Here is an 18,279-nt window from a genome sequence, read left to right on the forward strand (position 1 = left end):
CCCTTTTCCCACAGGTTCTAGAACCAACCAAACTGAACCTACTGGGAATATCCTTGGAATAACTAGCGCTTCTAGCCCTGAGGCTTTACCGTCTTTGCCCAGCAGCTGGAGCCTGAGGGGGGACTGCTACAACTGCTTGCAGGTCTGAGGCGTCACCTAGTCACAGCCACAGTTGGGGTCTGGTCCCCGCTAGCCCTGGCAAGGGCCAGTCTTCCCAGCTGAAGCTAAAGCGTGAGGAGACAGTCTATTATTACAACCATTTAAAAATAACACGTGTACAAAAACAAAACAAAACAAAACAAACAAACCACTTTATTTACAGTTGAAAACTTAAGCAGAAAATCTTGGGTTCTGAATCTGTGACACTTCCAAGGTCTCTTGATCAAAAAGGGCAGCAGCAGGCAGGGAAGCAAACACAGGGGCCAATCCAGATTATCTTACTCAAGAGCGTCACCCAGAGCAAGGGAAGGCCTACAATGGCAGAGACATGGAAGTCTGTTAGGGATGGAAGAGATAAGCAGCTCAGAGGCACTGGAAGGGGACTTTCATGAGACACAACACCCCCGGCTCTTCTCTACACTCCTAATCTTCTTTTCCCACAAGAGCAGAACTGGTCTCTTGCCCTAGGTCAGACCTTTGGTTCCCCAGGGTAAAGTTGAGAGGTATATTACATAAGAACCAAGAAGAAAGAAACTAACATTTATGGCCACACATATCATCGCATTTATTTACCCTTCAGAACCTCTGTGCAGTATATATCGCCTGTAGTTAAGTAAAGGAGAAAACTAGAGTCCCAAGGGGTTTAATGGTTTGACAGTGATGGGGCTTCCTGGTCTACTTGGCTCCAAAGTCTGTGTACTTTTTGCCAGACCTTGACGGCTCTCTGTGGAACTCTAGAACAAAGAGAAATCCTTCCTCCTTGCAGGTTTTGGTCCCAGGGTTATAGAGAAAGTAAAGTCACACCCTGTTTATGGCCTTGGAGTTAGCTTTACTAAAAGAACAGAATGAGTACACTCAGAAACTATGGTCTCCCTCTCCCTAAACATAGCCACACCCCTTTTCCTCCAGGGGACAGTGAGTCCTGGTGTCATACTGCAGGCTCAGACAGAAGTTTAACCCTGGGCCCCCAAGCAGAATGTACAAAACTGCATAGATGTGCTTTGTAAGTTCCATGGTGCTCCAGGATCTAAGCTGTATTGTAGACCAGGCACTGTGTTTGTCAGTCAGCATGGTCTCTGCCTCAAGGAGTTCTGTCTAGAGAAAACCAAGTGAACACATTTGTGATATGCTGCATTAAATGCTGTGTAGAGAGATGAATCAAGTGCTGTGGGAGCACCGAGGAAGGCGCCGTTGCCTGGGCCTAGACCTGGGAGGAGATGGAGTAACCAGGGAGTGACTGACACACTGATATCAGCCACATACTCCTCGGAGCAGCTGAGAGGAAGGAGGATTTGTTAAAATTATGTATATACAGTATATATTTCTCTTATAAGATACATGCTCAATATAGAAATTTCAAGCATATACACAACAGTAGGAGCAACGGGAAGAAAGGACTCTGCTATCTCTACATTGCAGAAGTAACCATTACTAACAGTTGGCTATATGTCACAACAGTAATTTCTGAGTTACTCAAATGTACTAAATCTTGACTTTGTCACTTAATGTACCCTAGAAATCTGCCAACACATACACATCTACCTTTAAGGCCATGTAGTATTTTGCTGATGTGGTGTACCTCAATGTTTGAGACCTGATTACGAGGCTGGGAGCTCTGCCTTTGTACTGGATCGAACTGGAATACAGCCATTTTCCCCTCCCCTCCCTTTTTTAGCTGGCAGGGCGTCTGTCTTTCAGGGCAGGGAACAAACAGTGTCACAAACCCAGCAGGCATGCAAATATTTGCTGCCAAATCTCTGGAGCTCCCTAGACCCGTATTTTCATGTGGAACCTGTTCTCTGGCCTGGACTGCTGCAGTGGACACCTCCCTGGCCTGAGCTTATCCTCCACATGGCTGCCAGAATCATCTTCAGAATAAGGAAGTCCAATCCCCAAGTTTTCCTGCTCAAAATCCTCCAGTGGCTCCTCTTGGCCTGGTTCTTTTTGGAGGGCCAGGCTCCCTTTTGAGAATCTGGGGAGTACAAAAGACTCTCACCCCTGGGGGAAAAAGGTGCATACTGTCTAAAGCCTACCTCAGGATAACATATGAATGTCTCAGACTGCACTGGTTCTCACGAGTGGCCCTGGCCTCCACCCGCCTTACCTCGTACCCTTTGCTTTTCTTTCATACCTTCCTGCTTTGGCCATATGGAATTATTAGCAGTGTCCCTTACACTTTGCCCGTGCTGTTCCCTCTGCCTGGAATGCCTTCCCATTTTAGCCACCCGAGACATTCTCTTCTTTCCTGTACTCAGCCAAAGCATCATCTCTTCTGTAGTCTTCCCAAACCACTCCAGGCAGACACAGGCATTCTGGCTTCCCTGACTTTTTCCAGTCCGGTGCTTTACTCTACTGTAATTGTCAGTTTCCTCAAGAGACTGTGAGTTCCCTGAAGACAGGAACTGGGCTTTTCATATTTGCAGCCTCATACGCAGCATGGGACCCATCTCAATTAAGTAGTGCTTAGTTGTGGAAGGAATGAAGGACCGGTCCGTGTGCTACCAACATGTCTTTCATAACCTTCCTCTACAGTAACACATCACATCGACAGGTAATTCCAGGAGCTGGGGGACAGTGTGTCCTAAAGCTCAGTAATTCCAACAGCACCGTCACCAGTGTCCTCATAACCATCATCCACAAGTACAATTAATTTTTAACATAATCACAACTTTAATAATGCCTTACTGTAAGTTATAATAACTGTAAAATTCTGTGTTGCGCTAATTATGTATTCTTTCTAAGATGCAAATGCTAAAAGATATTCATCACAGGACTACCTAAAGCAGTGTTACCCACATTTCTCTGATAAGAAGCATCTGAGGTGCTTGTTACAAACACAGCATCCAGGATCCTAACTCAAACTCATTCACTCAAACTCTCCAGGGGAGGGATCTGGGAATTAGTAGGTTTAACAAATGCCCCTGAGTGATTGGATTCTTAGGGAAATTTGGGAAACAATGCCAGAAGAAAGCTATCTACACCTCGCTACAGGCCCCAGATTTGTGGATAACTGGAAGGGCAACAATTCAGACTAGCTGGGCTGCCAGAGCCCACAGCCACTCTCTATTCCAAGAGACGCTCTGGCTTTCAAAACAGAGGTTCCACCAGCCCTCAAGTGGTTGTAAGTAGCAAAGAACCCAGTTCAGACTAGAGCAGGCGAACCCTGAGGGCCAAGGTTCACTTATGTATACCTAACCAAATTCCTCACAAAAAGCTTTCACAGGACCCATGGAGATTAAAAAAAAAAACATGGTTTCTACATCTAGAGTTGTACAGAAACTTCATCCTCACCAAAACCAAAGTCAGGACCCTAAGGCAAAACACAGAAGTTCTAGAAGGAAGTGCTTCCTAGGGAAGTACTGCTGATTAAATCACTGTACCTGTCTTCTATCTCCATCCCATCTTCTTTTATTTCCAGTGCCTAGGCACAAGGCCCCACATGCATGATTAGGTGATACTTTGATTTGAAGGCAGTAGATTCCTGCTGGACCAGGGCCACCAAGAGAGGATCTCCTGGGTCTTTTCTGACTGGGATATGGTGGCTTCTCAATGAGAAAGCAGGCTCTGTTATTCCACTATCGCCTTGCCACTCAAAGTCAGCATCAGCATCTCCCAAGTGCTAGTTAGAAATGCAAAATCTCTGGCCCCATCTAGACCCACTGAACCAGAACCAGCATTTTAACAAGATCTCCTGGTGATTTGTAAATGCAGTAAAGTTTGAGAAGTACTGTTCAACAGGGCTTGAAAACAGCCTCTGTATTGGCTGTCAACCATTATCCTGCCCAAACAACCTGGGAGAGCTGAAACACTCCCATGGGAATTAGAGATGCTTATAACTTTAACAGCTAGGAAGGTAAATAATGGGATGATACTCCCATACTCCCTGGGGAATTAATCTCTACTTTTCCTTACTTTCTCCCACATCACATTACTTAGAAACCCAAAGCATCTAGATTCCCTAACACCTTAAAACTCATAAGGATTTTTGGTAAAGTTAAATGAGATCATTCAAGTTCTTAGCTCAATATCTGAGCACAAGAAGAATAAATAAATGATAGAAGATGTAATAAATGATAACTGCTATTATTATATTGCCCCTAAGTATTACCTATGAAAGATTCAATCCTGAGCAAGTCAGGGGTAGGAGACTGAATTGGAGGTACTATATTTAAATTTAATTAAAATTAAATAAAATAAAAAATTCAGCCCTTCAGTCACGTCAGCCACATTTCAAGTGCTCAACTGTCACATGAGGCTGGAAGTGCATGATGGACAGCACAAACACAGAACATTTCCACCACCACAGAGAGGACTTTCTATTGGACAGTTCTGGTCTAGAAGCCTCTGGAACATCAAATGGCCCCTGTGGGATCTGTTCTGCTTGGGTTGCAGGCTGGGAAGAGAGGCTTCCATGGGGGCAAAGGTTTACATGCCCTTTGTTATTAAGGGATGAGGAGGGGAGGGTTGTGAGCACCACCCTCAGAAATCAAACCCCCAACAAGGACTGCCACTAACTTTCTGTAAGGGACTCAGAAAAACACAGAAAAAAGGCCCCAAACAAAAAATTTCTAAACTTTATTCTTTTTTTTCATGTTTTATTTATTTTTGAGACAGACAGGGATGAGCATGAGCAGGGGAGGGGGAGAGGGAGAGAGAGAGAGAGAGAGAGAGAGAGAGAGAGAGAGAGAGAGAGAGAGGGAGGGAGGGAGACACAGAATCTGAAGCAGGCTCCAGGCTCTGAGCTGTCAGCACAGAGCCCAATGCGAGGCTCGAACTCACAGACTGTGAGATCATGACCTGAGCTGAAGTCAGACACTTAACTGACTGAGCCACCCAGGCACCCCTAAGCTTTATTCTTTTCATCTCTGTCCTCCAGTAGTGATCAGTGGTCAATCCTTAAAAGGAAAAGGACCTGGTAGCTTAACTTAGGTTCAGCAAAGAAATAAGTGGGATTAGGAGGGAAATGCCAGCCACTACTGAAGGGGGACACCAGGCTGAGAGCTAGGGACCTCTAGTACTGATAGGAGAGACAGCTCAGGGTGTCGCCTGTGCCTGAGAAGGGACCATCTGGCTGGACAAGAGAGAGGACCACGTGCAGCTTCTAGCACAAACTTGTGCACGCCTGCCAGCATTTGCTAACATCAGTTCCCTGCCTAAAATGCCTGACATTCTCCCTCTCTATTAACTCATGTAGTAAATTTTTAATAAATGCCTGCAAGTGCCAGATGCTATGAACACAAATTAAGTCACATAAAGAGGTATGTACAGTCATTAAAATGGTCTGACATTTGACTACATCTCCATTCAGAAAAAAAAAGGCAGAGAAAAGAAAAATAAATTCTAGATAATTTAACTATATAAATAAAATCACAGAAACATTAGAAAAAATACAAAAGACATTATGATTTGAGATACTAAGGACCTTCTTAAATAAGACACAACCACAAAAGCCATAAGAGAAAAGACTGATAATTTTGACCCCATCAAAATTTAGAACTTCTGTTTAACAAAGAAGATCACCAAAGTTAAGATAAGCAACACAATGTTAGTTTTTTGCTTAAAATACATTCTGGACAAAAGAGTCACGACATATAAAATAAAGAACAAAGACTCAGAATTTGTAACTATTCAATTCCTAAGAGAAGGGTAAAAAAAGCTATATGCTACAAACATAGTATATTGTCAGGTTTTCTTTTTTTAAGTTTATTTAGAGCGAGCGAGCGAGCAGGAGAGGAGCAGAGAAAGAGAACCCCAAGCAGGTTCCACACTCACGAAGTGTGAGATCATGACCTGAACCAAAATCAAGAGTTGGACGCTTAACCGGCTAAGCCACCCAGGTGCCCATTTTTAATTTTATTTTTATTATTATTATTTTTTAATGTTTTATTTATTCTTGAGAGAAACAGAGACAGAGCATGAATGAGGGAAGGGCACAGCGAGAGAGGGAGACACAGAATCCGAAGCAGACTCCAGGCTCTGAGCTCTCAGCACAGCCTGACATGGGGCTTGAACTCACAAGCCTTGTGATCATGACCTGAGCCGAAGTCGGACGCCTAACCGACTGAGCCACCCAGGTGCCCCTAACTTTTTTAATGTTTATTTATTTACTGTTTTTCAGGTTGATACTTTGTAAACTGCAAAGTGGTAGGAGGAAAATGCCCTAATAACCCTTTCTCTTTAGATCCTTACAATAAGCCTAAGAGATAGATATTATCTCCATTTGACAGATGAGGAAACAGGCTCAGAGAAGGGAAGGGATTTCCCTAAGGTCACAGAGAGAGGAAATGGGCTTAATCCCCAAGTTTTCAAGCATAAAGTTCTTTCCCCTAGACGGTGCTGACTTCACTAGGGACTCCTAACCAGGAGGAGAAAGACACACGTACCTGATCAGTCTCGCTCTGGACTACATCTCCCCACACTGTGAGATCACCACAGGTAGCTTGGGCTTATTGTTGGGGCCTGTGGGAACATTCTAGGAGAGAAAGCATGGTGGAGATTCATCGACTTACACATGCACTCACCAAACATTTACTGACGCCTGCCAGCCCCTGTACTAAGGACCGAGGACTCAGAGACTGAAATGGTAACAGTCCATGCATGTCCTAGCAGAAGGGTATAGATAATCCAGATCAAAAAGAAAATGTACAACATTTAAAAAAAAACAGCAAACCTATGACATATAACAGTGTAATAAGTTATAAGAGGGAGCTTATACAACAGGGCAGAGGAAGCAACTAAAGTGCTGCTTAAACAGGTCAGGGAAGGATTCACACAAGAGAGGACATTCGAGCTGGGCCTAGAAGGACGAATGGGATCCCACCAGGAGGAAAAGAAAGAAAAAGAGCATTCCAGTGGCAGAAAGAACATGAGCAAACGTTTGGGGGCAGAAAGCAACAAGAGGCAGGAATGTGTATGGCATATTTAGAGAAGAGCTAGTGGCCTAACGTGACTAGAACATGGAGGCAGCAGTGGCAGAAGAGGCTGTGGAGAGACAGTGGGGACCAGGTCATGAAGGATCTTGAATTCAATGCTGAGTAGGACTTTATCAAGTAGGTGAAGGGGCCACCAGAGGCCGAACCTCAGTATGCACTAGAGGCAAACTTACAGGCCAAGATAACAGAGGTGGGGGTCCTTTACTCCTGTACTCCCTCCCCCTTCCTGAGGAAGCCCATGCAACTGGAGACAGTAAACACTGGACCTAACACACTGGAGCCATCTCCTGGCTCTCCAGCCCCTCCACACTAGTCAGGTGCTACGGGACCAGAATGGGCGAGAGAGGAAATCAAAATAGGACTCACCTCAATCTTTCGCATCACTAGAAGTCCATCAATGATTTTTCCTGTGGGAAGAGTACGAGCTGGACTTTATTACTCTCATTTGCAGAGTATTTTCCAGCTTGCAATGTCCACTCTTATCTATCATCTCATTTGATCTTCATACGACCATCTGAAAATTGGGACTTGATGGAAGTGAAATGATTTGCCCAAGAGACAGTTCATAGGGAGCAGAGTACTAGGTCTGAGCGATTGCAAAGCCCCACTGTACCACGCTGCCTCTGTAGGACATTTCTTAAGTGATACCATCCGGGTCCACCCCAGACATACGTATCACCCAAGTGGTTGCATTCGACATCACACAGCCCTCTGCTCTTCCCTCTAGCTCTCTCCACCTCCCATCACTTCCGCCTTCCCTGCTACTGCCAGACCAGTTACACCAGGTGGGCACTCTCGGTACTGGAGTCTGGGGGCTGGCTCCTTTGGACGTCCCACTCTGGGTGAATGTGGCCTGGACTCCAGGACAGGAATAGGACTCACCAAATACTACGTGCTTCCCATCCAGCCAATCACATTTAGAGCAGGTGATGAAGAACTGGCAGCCATTTGTACTGGGACCACTGTTTGCCTGACAGAAACCAAATATACCTTCAGTGAGTTTTCCTGGCCATGCTAGCCGAAGGGTGAGATTCTCCCAAAGAGCCTATAGCCCTGATTCCTTTCTTTCAGCAAACCTTACTGAATATCTACTATAAGCCAGTTCCTGAGCTAGGATCCAAGGATACCGAGATAATTAGGATACACAGTATCTGCCGTCAAGGAGCCAGATTCCTGAATAAATGTACAATTCCCCTGCAGTGTGAATTTTTATTAAAGGAACAATTGTTCATGGGGCCCAATTTGCTGTATTTAATCCAATACTGGTTAGAACTGGATTACAGTTATAAACTAGATACCAGTGAGAAAAAGCCTGTTGCCTATGCCATAAACTGAATAGCTTTGTACTGCATCATAACAATGGTAATAAAGAAGTTTAAGAAGGTGAGAGAAGTTGCTACACTAGTGCTGTGCTAGGAAAAAAAGACTGCATGTAATCAATGATGCTTGCTTTTTACAGCTACACCCAAATCTTTTATTATTGAATTTTACAGGAAGAAGTATTTTTTTAATTGAGAATCTGAGAGTCTCCTCCCCTGAAATTCTTTCTGTATCTTTACATTTCATAATGCACTGTAAAAGAACAGGCAAGTATTACAATGCAAAGTAATACTTTGTAAAGTGAAATTTAACTTTCATAGGAAGTGTACTTTCATACTTTACATGTTGATACTACTAAACTGCCTTTAATATGCTAAATTCAGATTTCTGTACATTAACAAATCCAAGTTACCGTTTAAAAGCACTGCCCTACTAACTCTGTGCACATTTTATTGCATACTTCCCTTATTTTGGAAAAAAGGAGTGGAAAATGGGAAACTGAAAGTACTATTAACAGCATAGGTCTCCTAAAATTAATATGACTACAGCAGCACTGGAAATTATTAGATAGGTCACTAGCAGTAATTGGATGCTTGATGGATTTAAATTGGTTGATTCTGTGTTCAACCGTGCAAGAATAAAAATGTGTATGAAATACATTAAAGACACTGTCCAGGGGTACATTCTCATTGGGGATTTTATATTATACTTAGAAATTCCCCATGTGAGCGCTGCCTGAGTGGCTCAGTCGGCTGAGGGTGCCTGAGTCAGCAGCAGCAGGAGGGCGCTGTGGAACAAGGGCTAGACTTCCCAGACTCCCAGTTCTTTCCTTTCAATCAAGCTTTCCACCAATCAATCTACCTAAGTAGCTGCTTGCTGTATAAATATTTATTAGCAAACAGGCAGGAAAACAGTCCCATATGTTTTTATAGCTCAGGGGACACGCTCTGCCCTTAGCCACTCGTTTATTCATTCTTTTAGGCAGCATGGCTTACTACTTTCGAGAAGAAGCTCTGGAGCCAGGTGATGACCTAGCTGGAATCCCAGTTTCACCACTGAACGTGTGACCTCAGATTAGTCACATAACCTCCCTGTGCTTCGGTATCCTCATTTGTACCCATTTCAAAGGGATGTTGAGAGGATTAAAACAAATTAATGCAAATAAGGTGCTTGTTGAGTAACTGTCCAATAAATGGTAGCCATCATTCTGATTATCTTTCAGTCATTCATGTTTATAGGTATCTACTCAGCACCTTTCAGTATCAGGTAGTAAGTAAGGCTTGGAGATCAATGAGGCCCTGTCCCTGCCCTTGAGAAACTCATGATTTAGAGGATGGAAACAAAAACAAGGACATTACATGGTATGTGAAAGGACAGCACAACTTCACCAGTGTCAGCCTGAAGGGAGTAGAGACCAATGTTTCCTTCCAGTTTTGAGTCCTCCATAGATGCTAACAGGTGGCACGCACCTAGAGGGTTCTAGTCCTCCTGGCAAAGATCCAAGCCCACCTAAACTACTCCTGCAGCATTAACCTGCACTTGCCTGGCCTGGCTGTCTGAAAAAAGGGACTTGCACACTGTTTGCTAGGCTTAGTGTTGCCCAGTTCTCATGGCAGCCTCCTTCCTGGCTTCTCTGCCCCCAGCTCTCCATTCCCATCTGCCACTCACACTGCAGCCAGGGTCTTCATTCTAAATCACAAAGTTGATCAACCCTGCTCAAAAAAGCGTACACCTCTCCATAACCTGTGAACTCAAGTCCACACACTTCATCCTTATTCTGGCATTTAAAGCCCTTTAGGAGCTAGACCCACCAGTCTCTTCAGTAGTCTCTACTGGCCCTTCCCCCTCCCCATGCACATCCTAAGTTCTCATCACCTTCCTCACCTTTGGTCCCTTGACTATGCCACCCTGCCATTTCATGGTCACACAGCTTTGCCTAGGCTATTTGCTCAACTTGAAATGCCATCTGGAATAGAGCTCCTTCCAGAACTCAAAAGCTCTCCCATCTATGAAGCTGTGCCTGACCCCTCAAAGTAATTACTCTCATTCCATGGGGCCCTCAAGGTACTTTTACATACCCTAAGGTGCCCTCATCTTAAAACACAGTGGCATGAATTACACTATACTGGACTTGTCATTTTGCATGTGTGATTCCCCCATTAGATGTTAAGTGTCACAAGGGCAGGGATCAGGTCTGTATCCTTGTACCCTACCCTGACCTGATACAAAGTGGGTGTCGGTAAACCTTCACTTGATAAAGGCCTGTGTAGATAAGTGGAAGGGGAGGCAAGAAGGACAGAACGTGTGCCTGTAAATATTGAGTCTGGGAGAGAGAGTGTGGGGAAACTGCCAGGGAAATGGGTGATGAGGGGAGGCAGGGAGGAGATTGGAGAGTGAGAGGGAAGGAAGGTGAGACGGGTAAGGAAAAATGAGGGCAGAGTGAATACGGAGAAGCAGGGGGAGCGATCAGGAGTGGGTAGATGAGGGGGTTAAGTGGGGCAGATAGGGAGCTGAGAAAGGCAAGTGAGATGTGGGAGTGGGGGGTCTAAGTAGGAAGGGGTGCCAGGCCGAGGGAGCGAGAGTGGTCAGCGAGCCCAGAGGAGGACCAGCCAGGAGGCAGCATGAGTGGGAAGTCATCTCGGGACGCCAGGGTGGAGCACCAAGTGCATGGGCGCCATGTCCCGACAGCACAGCTGGCTGCACTCCGAGCGGCAGGGCTGAAGGCTGAGCCGCACACCCTCGCTCGAGCGAGGTAAGAAAACACACATCAGAGTTTCAGTTTTGCCCGCCCCCCCCCCCCCCCCCAAACTTCCAATGCTGAGGGCCCAGCCCAAAGAAGTCAAAGCCGACTGAGGAAGGAGGTAGGTGTGGCAGAGCTGAGTCCTGGGACAAGTGAGAGAAGTAAAGAACGAGCTTCCATCCCAAGAGATGGCACCGTGCCTCAAGGGGCGCCCACAGACCCGGTGGCTACAAATCTAACCCAAAACCTTGACTGGCTCTCACTTACCATGGAAAGCAGGCCTGGAGCGGAGTGCCTAAGTTTAAAATTTTCATCTGCAAATGGCCCCCGGTAAATACTGGCGACTCCAGTACCATCTCCCTGAGCAGAGAGAAAGGACGTGTTAGCAAGTGTTGACTGTTGGGCTCCCCCTCCTTGGGCCCCCTGGAGGAATGCTGCTGTACCGTAGCCAACTTTTTGAAGGTGCACTCTTACTCCTGAAGGTCACTTTGGGAGCCATACCTCTCTGACCCTGTCTTATAATCAAAGCCGGCCCTGTCCCAGGCACCTGCAGCTCACAGACTGGCCGGGGCATCTCACAGATTGGGTAAAACAGGTCACAGCTGGGCCTCTAGAAAGCTCAGTTAAGACAAGGCAGAGTAGGGAACAATAGTGTAGTGATCCCATACATAATCCTTGCCACTCCCAAAGACTCTCATGCCTGTTATCAAATAAAATTACCCACTTAAGTGCCACTATCCCTGCTCCCCAAAACTGCAGGTTGATGGGCTCTTGGAAGCCTAGTCTGTATGGACACCACCCTCTTGACCAAAGTTGGTTGATCCAGGAGAGCATGCCTAACTAATGCAGGGCCAACTAAAGTTCCTTCTCTGGGAATCATGAAGGACTGATGCTCTCTTTGATGTTGAATGTATATCATGTAAACCTGGAAGCCAGCAGTGACCATGCTCTGCAAGGTGGACTGGAGAACAGAAAGAGAAGGCAATACACAGGTGTAGAGAGCACGAGAGAAACAGAGAAAAAGGACTGCCTTGGTCCCATGTGGCTTTCCAGTTCTTAGTTCTGTTTCTTCTTAAACTAGCTTAAACCCGCTTTATTTTCATTATCTCTTTGCTCTTCCAGTAACCGTGTGGAATAAGCGCTATCATCTTCCTCATTTTTCAAGTGAGCCAACTTATGTCAGGGTAATAAAGCAACTTGACCACAGCCATATTTGCAGTACCTTAAACAGAATCCCTGGGGTCTAAAGCTAATAATGAGAAGGTGCCTGCCAAAACCCAATCTCTTCCAGCCAAAGAATATTGGGTGAATGGTAGAGAGGGAAAGCACCGGCCTAGGGCAGAATCAAAGGGCCTTTATTGGGAAAAAGATTATCAAAGGGTATTAACATAAGCCAAGGAAGGAAGAATCAAAATCAAAATCAAACCTTTATTTGACTAAAAATTATCAATAAAACTAAGCTCTGTATGGTGGAAAGGCCTGGATGTCAGTTCCAGGTCCATCATTTATAAGCTGGGAGAGTCACTTTCCATCGCTGAGCTTCAGTTTCCTCAACTATCAAGTGAAGATGAAATCACCTGCTCTTTACAGCGTTGCCATGGAGATCGAATTAAACAGTGTCTGAGAAAAGACCTTGCAATTGATACACAATTATGTAAATGTGAGCTATTATATCTTTAACTCCACATAAATACCTACATATATACAGAAGGAAGAGAAAAACAAGTTCATTTCCAATTTCCCAACAAACCTGGGGGACAGATCAGTTACCACATCGTTCTCTATAATGACACTATCGGTTGCTCTCCAGGAGCCAGAGTAGGGAAAATGACAAAATTAATTTTCAGAGAAAATAATAGAAAGCAACTTAAATCTTTTTACCACAGTGGACTGATCAAATAACTTATCTATTCATAATGGAATATTAGGTAGCTATTATAAAAAATGACTTAATGACAAGGGAAAATGTAGATAATTATTAAGTATAAAAAATTAAAATATAGGGGCGTCTGGGTGGCGCAGTCAGTTAAGCCTCCGACTTCAGCCAGGTCACGATCTCGCAGTCCGTGAGTTCGAGCCCCGTGTCGGGTTCTGGGCTGATGGCTCAGAGCCTGGAGCCTGTTTCCGATTCTGTGTCTCCCTCTCTCTCTGCCCCTCCCCCGTTCATGCTCTGTCTCTCTCTGTCCCAAAAATAAAAATAAACTTTGAAAAAAAAAAAAAAATTAAAATATATACGTGATTTTAAGTCTGTTAAGAATTATATTTGACACACATACACGTGCAATGATGAGTCTGGCAAATGTAAACTAAAATGCCAAGAATATATTCCTTGAGAAGTGAGATTCCTTGAGAGATAATTTTGCAATTTTGCAATCAGAAAAAAAATTATTAAAACAAAGAAACACATATTCTTGGTCCAACTTTAGAAGGTCTCAATACCTACTTATTCTGCTTCTTGCTCATTCTATTTTTTCTTTCCTAAGAGTGGCTCTGAACAATTGTTTCTTGCTGACACAGCCTTTGGCTGACCAACTGTACTGTCTGATTCTAGAGCTATCAGCAAACGACTAGATGTGCCTGGCAATGATGCAATAAGTTGGTCCTGGCCCTCTTAAGACAACATGGCAACACAGGAGCCTAGGGAAGAAAGAAAAGAAGGCAGAGAATAGATTCTTAGCCCTTCTTACCAGCTAACAAAAAAGTATACGGTCACTCAAGCCCTACTACCATCAGTTATGGCCAGGGATTGCAAACTTAAATGCCTACAGAGGCAAGTGACATAAATAAGGAAAGCAGGCGGTAGTGGCTGTGGTGAAATGGCAAGGACACATGCTATTTAAAGGGAGCAGTTACGTGATTCCAAACAATTGTTGCTATGTGAGAAACACAGGCCTAATGCACCTCTATTTTCCCTTCTTTAGAGAGAAAACTCTGGAATTTTCTGGTGAAATTTCCCAGTTTTACAACATCACACACATGAAACAAAGCATATCTGAAAGCCTGATTTGGCCTAAAATCTGCCCCTTTGTAACCTTCCCTAGATAGGAAAGAGACAGGTCTTCAAAAACTCCTAAGAATTAGGGACACCTAGGTGGCTCAGTCGGTTAAGCATCGACTTCAGCTCAGGTCATGATCTCACGGCATGAGTTCAAGCCCTGCATCAGGCTCTGTGCTAACAGCTCAGAGCCTGGAGCCTGCTTCAGATTCTGTGCCTCCCTCTCTCCCTGCCCCTCCCTGCTTGCACTCTGTCTCTCTTTCTCTCTCAAAAATAAATAAAACATTTTAAAAAGTTAAAAACAAAAAAACTCCTAAGAGTTAAATAAATATACCTATGAAGGAGAAAGAATGTCTTCCAGATCCAAGAAAATCCCAACATGACTAACCAAATGATATAAATAAGAAAGACCATGCACACAAGAGGTTGGCCAAGGACAAAAGTAGGTTTAAGAAGAAAAGATATGGTTTATTCAACACCTGCCAAGGTCAGAAGAAGGAAATGAGATTTGGTATGAGAGACACAGGTAGTCTGGTCAAAAGAAAGACATGCTTCGCAGTGAAGAACTATTCCACCAGGCTCTCCTAGAAAACAGAGGAAATACCCCTCCAGAACAATCTACCTCTGATGCTCTAATTCTTTATCCACTAATCAGTTTCTGATGAAAAACTCAGCTTTCCAGGCATTGTGATACGAGGAATGGAAGGGAAATGGGGCATAAGAATTTAGCTCACTGGAAAAGGACTTACTGCCATTTAGAAATTAACAAAAAAAAATTTCATCTGATATCTATCGAAGTTTCATGTGACTAACTAGTTTGTGTCTCTCATGAATCATCTATAGGTGTGCTGGAAAAGTTCAGTTTCTGGCCCTAAAAGGCTAAGATTTGGAAGTCAGTGACTCAATCAAAACGCTGATGTCTATCATCTAATGGTTAAAGAGTAGTAGCCAGCAACCCTAAAGGGCATTCCTATCACCCCCTCCTCCTTCAAACTTGGCTACTGTTTTCAAGCCTTAAGACTGGGCCCTGTAGTAAAAACAGCAGTAGCAGCAATAACAAAAAACAATATTCCTATAGGTCTTTGATAGAAAAGGGATAGTACTTACATTAACAAAATCCCCACCCTGAATCATGAAATCCTTTATGACCCTGAAACAGAGAATTAAGGATCCTGAGAGAAGGCTCTGAGGTTTAGAAAAACATTGATTTAGTCATTATACTTTAGGTTAACATTGATTTAAAAATAAAATGTTTATCACTTTGGCTTTTAATAAGCCTTCAAATAAGCTTTTGAGTTCACAAAACCATTCCTTCTCAAGATCTAGGAATTATCCTATGGTTTTATTTTCCTCTAAAGAGACTAATCCCCTAAGGAAGTAATTCTAAAAGCCTGTAGGGATGGCTTGCCAAGGACTTACCTGTGGAAGGTGCTCCCTTTGTATCCTATTGGAACCCCATCTTTTCTATAACCAAAAAGAAAGAGACTTGGAATGATGACAGGTAATCATAGGCCTTTCCAGTTTACCACACACTCGAGCCAAGGGACTCTCCTAAAGGTCAGGAGAACAGAGACAAAGAAGGCAAATAAACTGAAGACAGACCCATGGCGGTATTACCTATTACTGTCACCAATAATCATTCAAGGCCTGCCGGTGGTTCCCCCCAAAACCCCACTGCAGCCCCAGGACACGCTTCAGGAGCAAGCAGAGAAACCAACCACGTCTGAGACTTACCTAAATTCTCCAGTGCAGAACTGTCTGAAAGAGAAAAGAGTGAATGATTCAGTCACCATGACATCACAGCTGAGAGCGCCCCTAATATGGGAGGTGGGGGTGGGGTAACATTCGCGCCAGCAAGCCCATCAACTGGCCAGCCGACGTCCAGACACTAAGCATAAAACTAACAACATATATTGACATGGGAACAGTAAAAACGGTGACTATTCAGACAGAGCGATACAAAGGGGACTCAGATCTCAAGGGCAGTGAGTGGACGGATAGAGGCAGGCAGACGATTCCGCAGACCGGTCCAGCTTCTGCTTGGGTTAATCTGGCAGAGCTGGAGCATCATCTTCTTACCTAAAATTTTCGGCCGTTTTAGGCACAACGTCGGCAAAGAGCTCGATCTTCATGCGGCCAACTTCCTGCAAGCGGCAGGAGACGGTCAGAATGGCCGGTCCAAGACCACCGAGGACTCAGCCAGCAGGGAACAGGAGGGTCCGACCCCTCTCTCCCGCTTGCCGCTTGGTCTCTCCCACCTCCGCCTGCATAGTCTGTCCTCGCGTGGCGCCCATTCCCTCCCCCACAGGGGCGCTCAAATGTGAAAGACTCCTCCTCTCCCTCCCTCGCCCCCGCCCCGCAGGTCGGTAGGTTCTGGTCCAAGTAATGCTATCTGGCTTCTCGAGTCCGCTTTCCCTGGGTGGGTGAGATCTTCCTGGCTGGCCCCGTGCAGTGTCCCTTGGGCGCGGCGGCTGCCTGGACCTCACCTGGCCGCCAATGCTGACATCAAAGAACACCACAGGATTGACAGGGCTTGAATTTGCCACCGCCATGGCTGCGACCCGGAAGCAGAAGTCAGGGGCGCCGGGTTCCGGTGAACCTGTTCCCCGCTCCGCCAGTTTACTCTCCGGCGCAGGCGCGGAACCAACCAACCTAGGCCGGGTCCCGCCCCCGGAAGCCCCGCCCTGCGACCCCCCTGCGGAGCGCTCTCTGCGTCTCTCGACGAAACTGGGCGTTGCGGTGGTGGCTTCGGCCAGGACTTCTAAACCGCTATACGTGGTGTTTCTTACCCCCGCCTATAAGTCAGTGCGCCCTACGAAGACAGGAATCTGTTTGTCCTCGGCGCTTAGAACAGCCTGACATAGGTACCCCTTCTTTTAAGTCCGGACACCAGTTGGGGCACAAGTTTCCGCTTTTGTCACCTACAATTCATTCCTGCAGAGCAGCTAGAGCTTTTTTTTTTTTTTTTTTTTTTTTTTCCCCAGCTGGAGCTTTTAAAATTAATCTGCTTATAAATCATTCCTGGCTTCCCATGTTTAGAATAAAATCCAATTCCTTACATACAAGGGCCTATATTACATTATCTGGCCCCGCATACCTGGAGCCAGATAGGTATGATACTCAGGCCTTTCTGTCCCTCGAGGTCACGGAGATCGATACTGTAGAGACCTGGTAATGTTAACTGTCTTTAATACTCTTCTAGGTCTTAATGGAGGTAGGAAGTGCTCCTTATACTTCAGGTCTCAGCTCAAATGTCACTCAGAAGGGAACACTGGCACTCAGTCTAAAGTAGCCCACTCTTTCAGATGCATCACTGGTTTATTTCCTCATGCCAAATTTGTCTGTCTTTGACAGACTATAGGTGATCTATAGTGCCTACTATTGACTAGCCCATAGCAGGAATTCAGTAAATAGATTCGATGAATTGAGTGAAAGAAGGTGACCTTGGGCACGGTTTGGAGCCAGAGCATGTATCTGATATAGCTATTATGTCTTATATCCTTTGATCATCCTTTCTAGGTCAGTGGTCTGAGGAAGCAAGGGTTACATGTAAAAATTCAATGTCTCAACTTATATCTTTTTTTAATTTTTGGTTACTTTTCCTTTCCCTTTGGTCTCCTTCTCTATCTCCAATTGAAGAGAAGGAGAATAAGGAGGGAAAGGGGCAGGAAGGGAAGAAGGAACAGCAATCCCCCTTCAGTATACTTTATGCTATTTTAAAATAATTTTTTTAATTGGTAATATCCAATGTTGATGAGGTTGTGTAAAGACTAGTATATTCAAACTGCTAGTGAAAATAAATGATGATATCTAGCATTTGTTAAGCAGTTGCTAAGTTCTAAATGCATGCATGCTTCATTTCATTTGGTCCTCACAACTCTATGGGACAGGAATGACTATTGTTCTCATTTTATGCATCAAGAAATTGAAGCTTGGAGGTTGACTATAGAAACATTATGTTGACACAACTTTTTTTTAAAGCAATGAGATAAGTGATATACCAAAACTATATAACATTTGTATCTGCTGACCCAATTATGCTCATCTTTTCTGGAGTAACTCAATAGAAAAAAAGAGCTACATTCACAAACACTTTCACCACAACATAATCTCAAATAGTGAGAAAGTAGAAA

At 44.6% G+C, this 18,279-nt stretch overlaps 1 protein-coding gene across 1 annotated transcript; it reads right to left on the reverse strand.

The window, feature by feature from the left end:
• Positions 1-294: 294 nt before the first annotated feature.
• Positions 295-16,757, reverse strand: PPIH (peptidylprolyl isomerase H). Its single transcript, XM_047869656.1, has 10 exons — positions 16,633-16,757; positions 16,226-16,290; positions 15,881-15,904; positions 15,566-15,610; positions 15,254-15,296; positions 11,419-11,511; positions 7,974-8,061; positions 7,458-7,498; positions 6,543-6,631; positions 295-471 (listed from the first exon to the last, which is right to left on the reverse strand). Exons 1-9 carry the CDS (start codon positions 16,696-16,698, stop codon positions 6,563-6,565), a joined length of 534 nt encoding a protein of 177 aa, XP_047725612.1. The 5' UTR covers positions 16,699-16,757; the 3' UTR covers positions 295-471; positions 6,543-6,562.
• Positions 16,758-18,279: the final 1,522 nt, after the last annotated feature.

The sequence above is a fragment of the Prionailurus viverrinus genome, chromosome C1 (genome assembly GCF_022837055.1).
Source record: "Prionailurus viverrinus isolate Anna chromosome C1, UM_Priviv_1.0, whole genome shotgun sequence".
Taxonomy (NCBI): Eukaryota; Metazoa; Chordata; class Mammalia; order Carnivora; family Felidae; genus Prionailurus; species Prionailurus viverrinus.

Coding starts and splice junctions, on each gene's coding strand:
- PPIH (XM_047869656.1), bottom strand. CDS start 16,698: ATGGCGGTGGCAAATTCAAGCCCTGTCAATCCTGTGGTGTTCTTTGAT. Junction 8,062..11,418: donor CTCCAGGCCTGCTTTCCATG/GTAAGTGAGAGC, acceptor GGTTTCTGTCAG/GCAAACAGTGGTCCCAGTAC. Junction 7,499..7,973: donor TGGGAAGCACGTAGTATTTG/GTGAGTCCTATT, acceptor CTCTTCCCACAG/GAAAAATCATTGATGGACTT.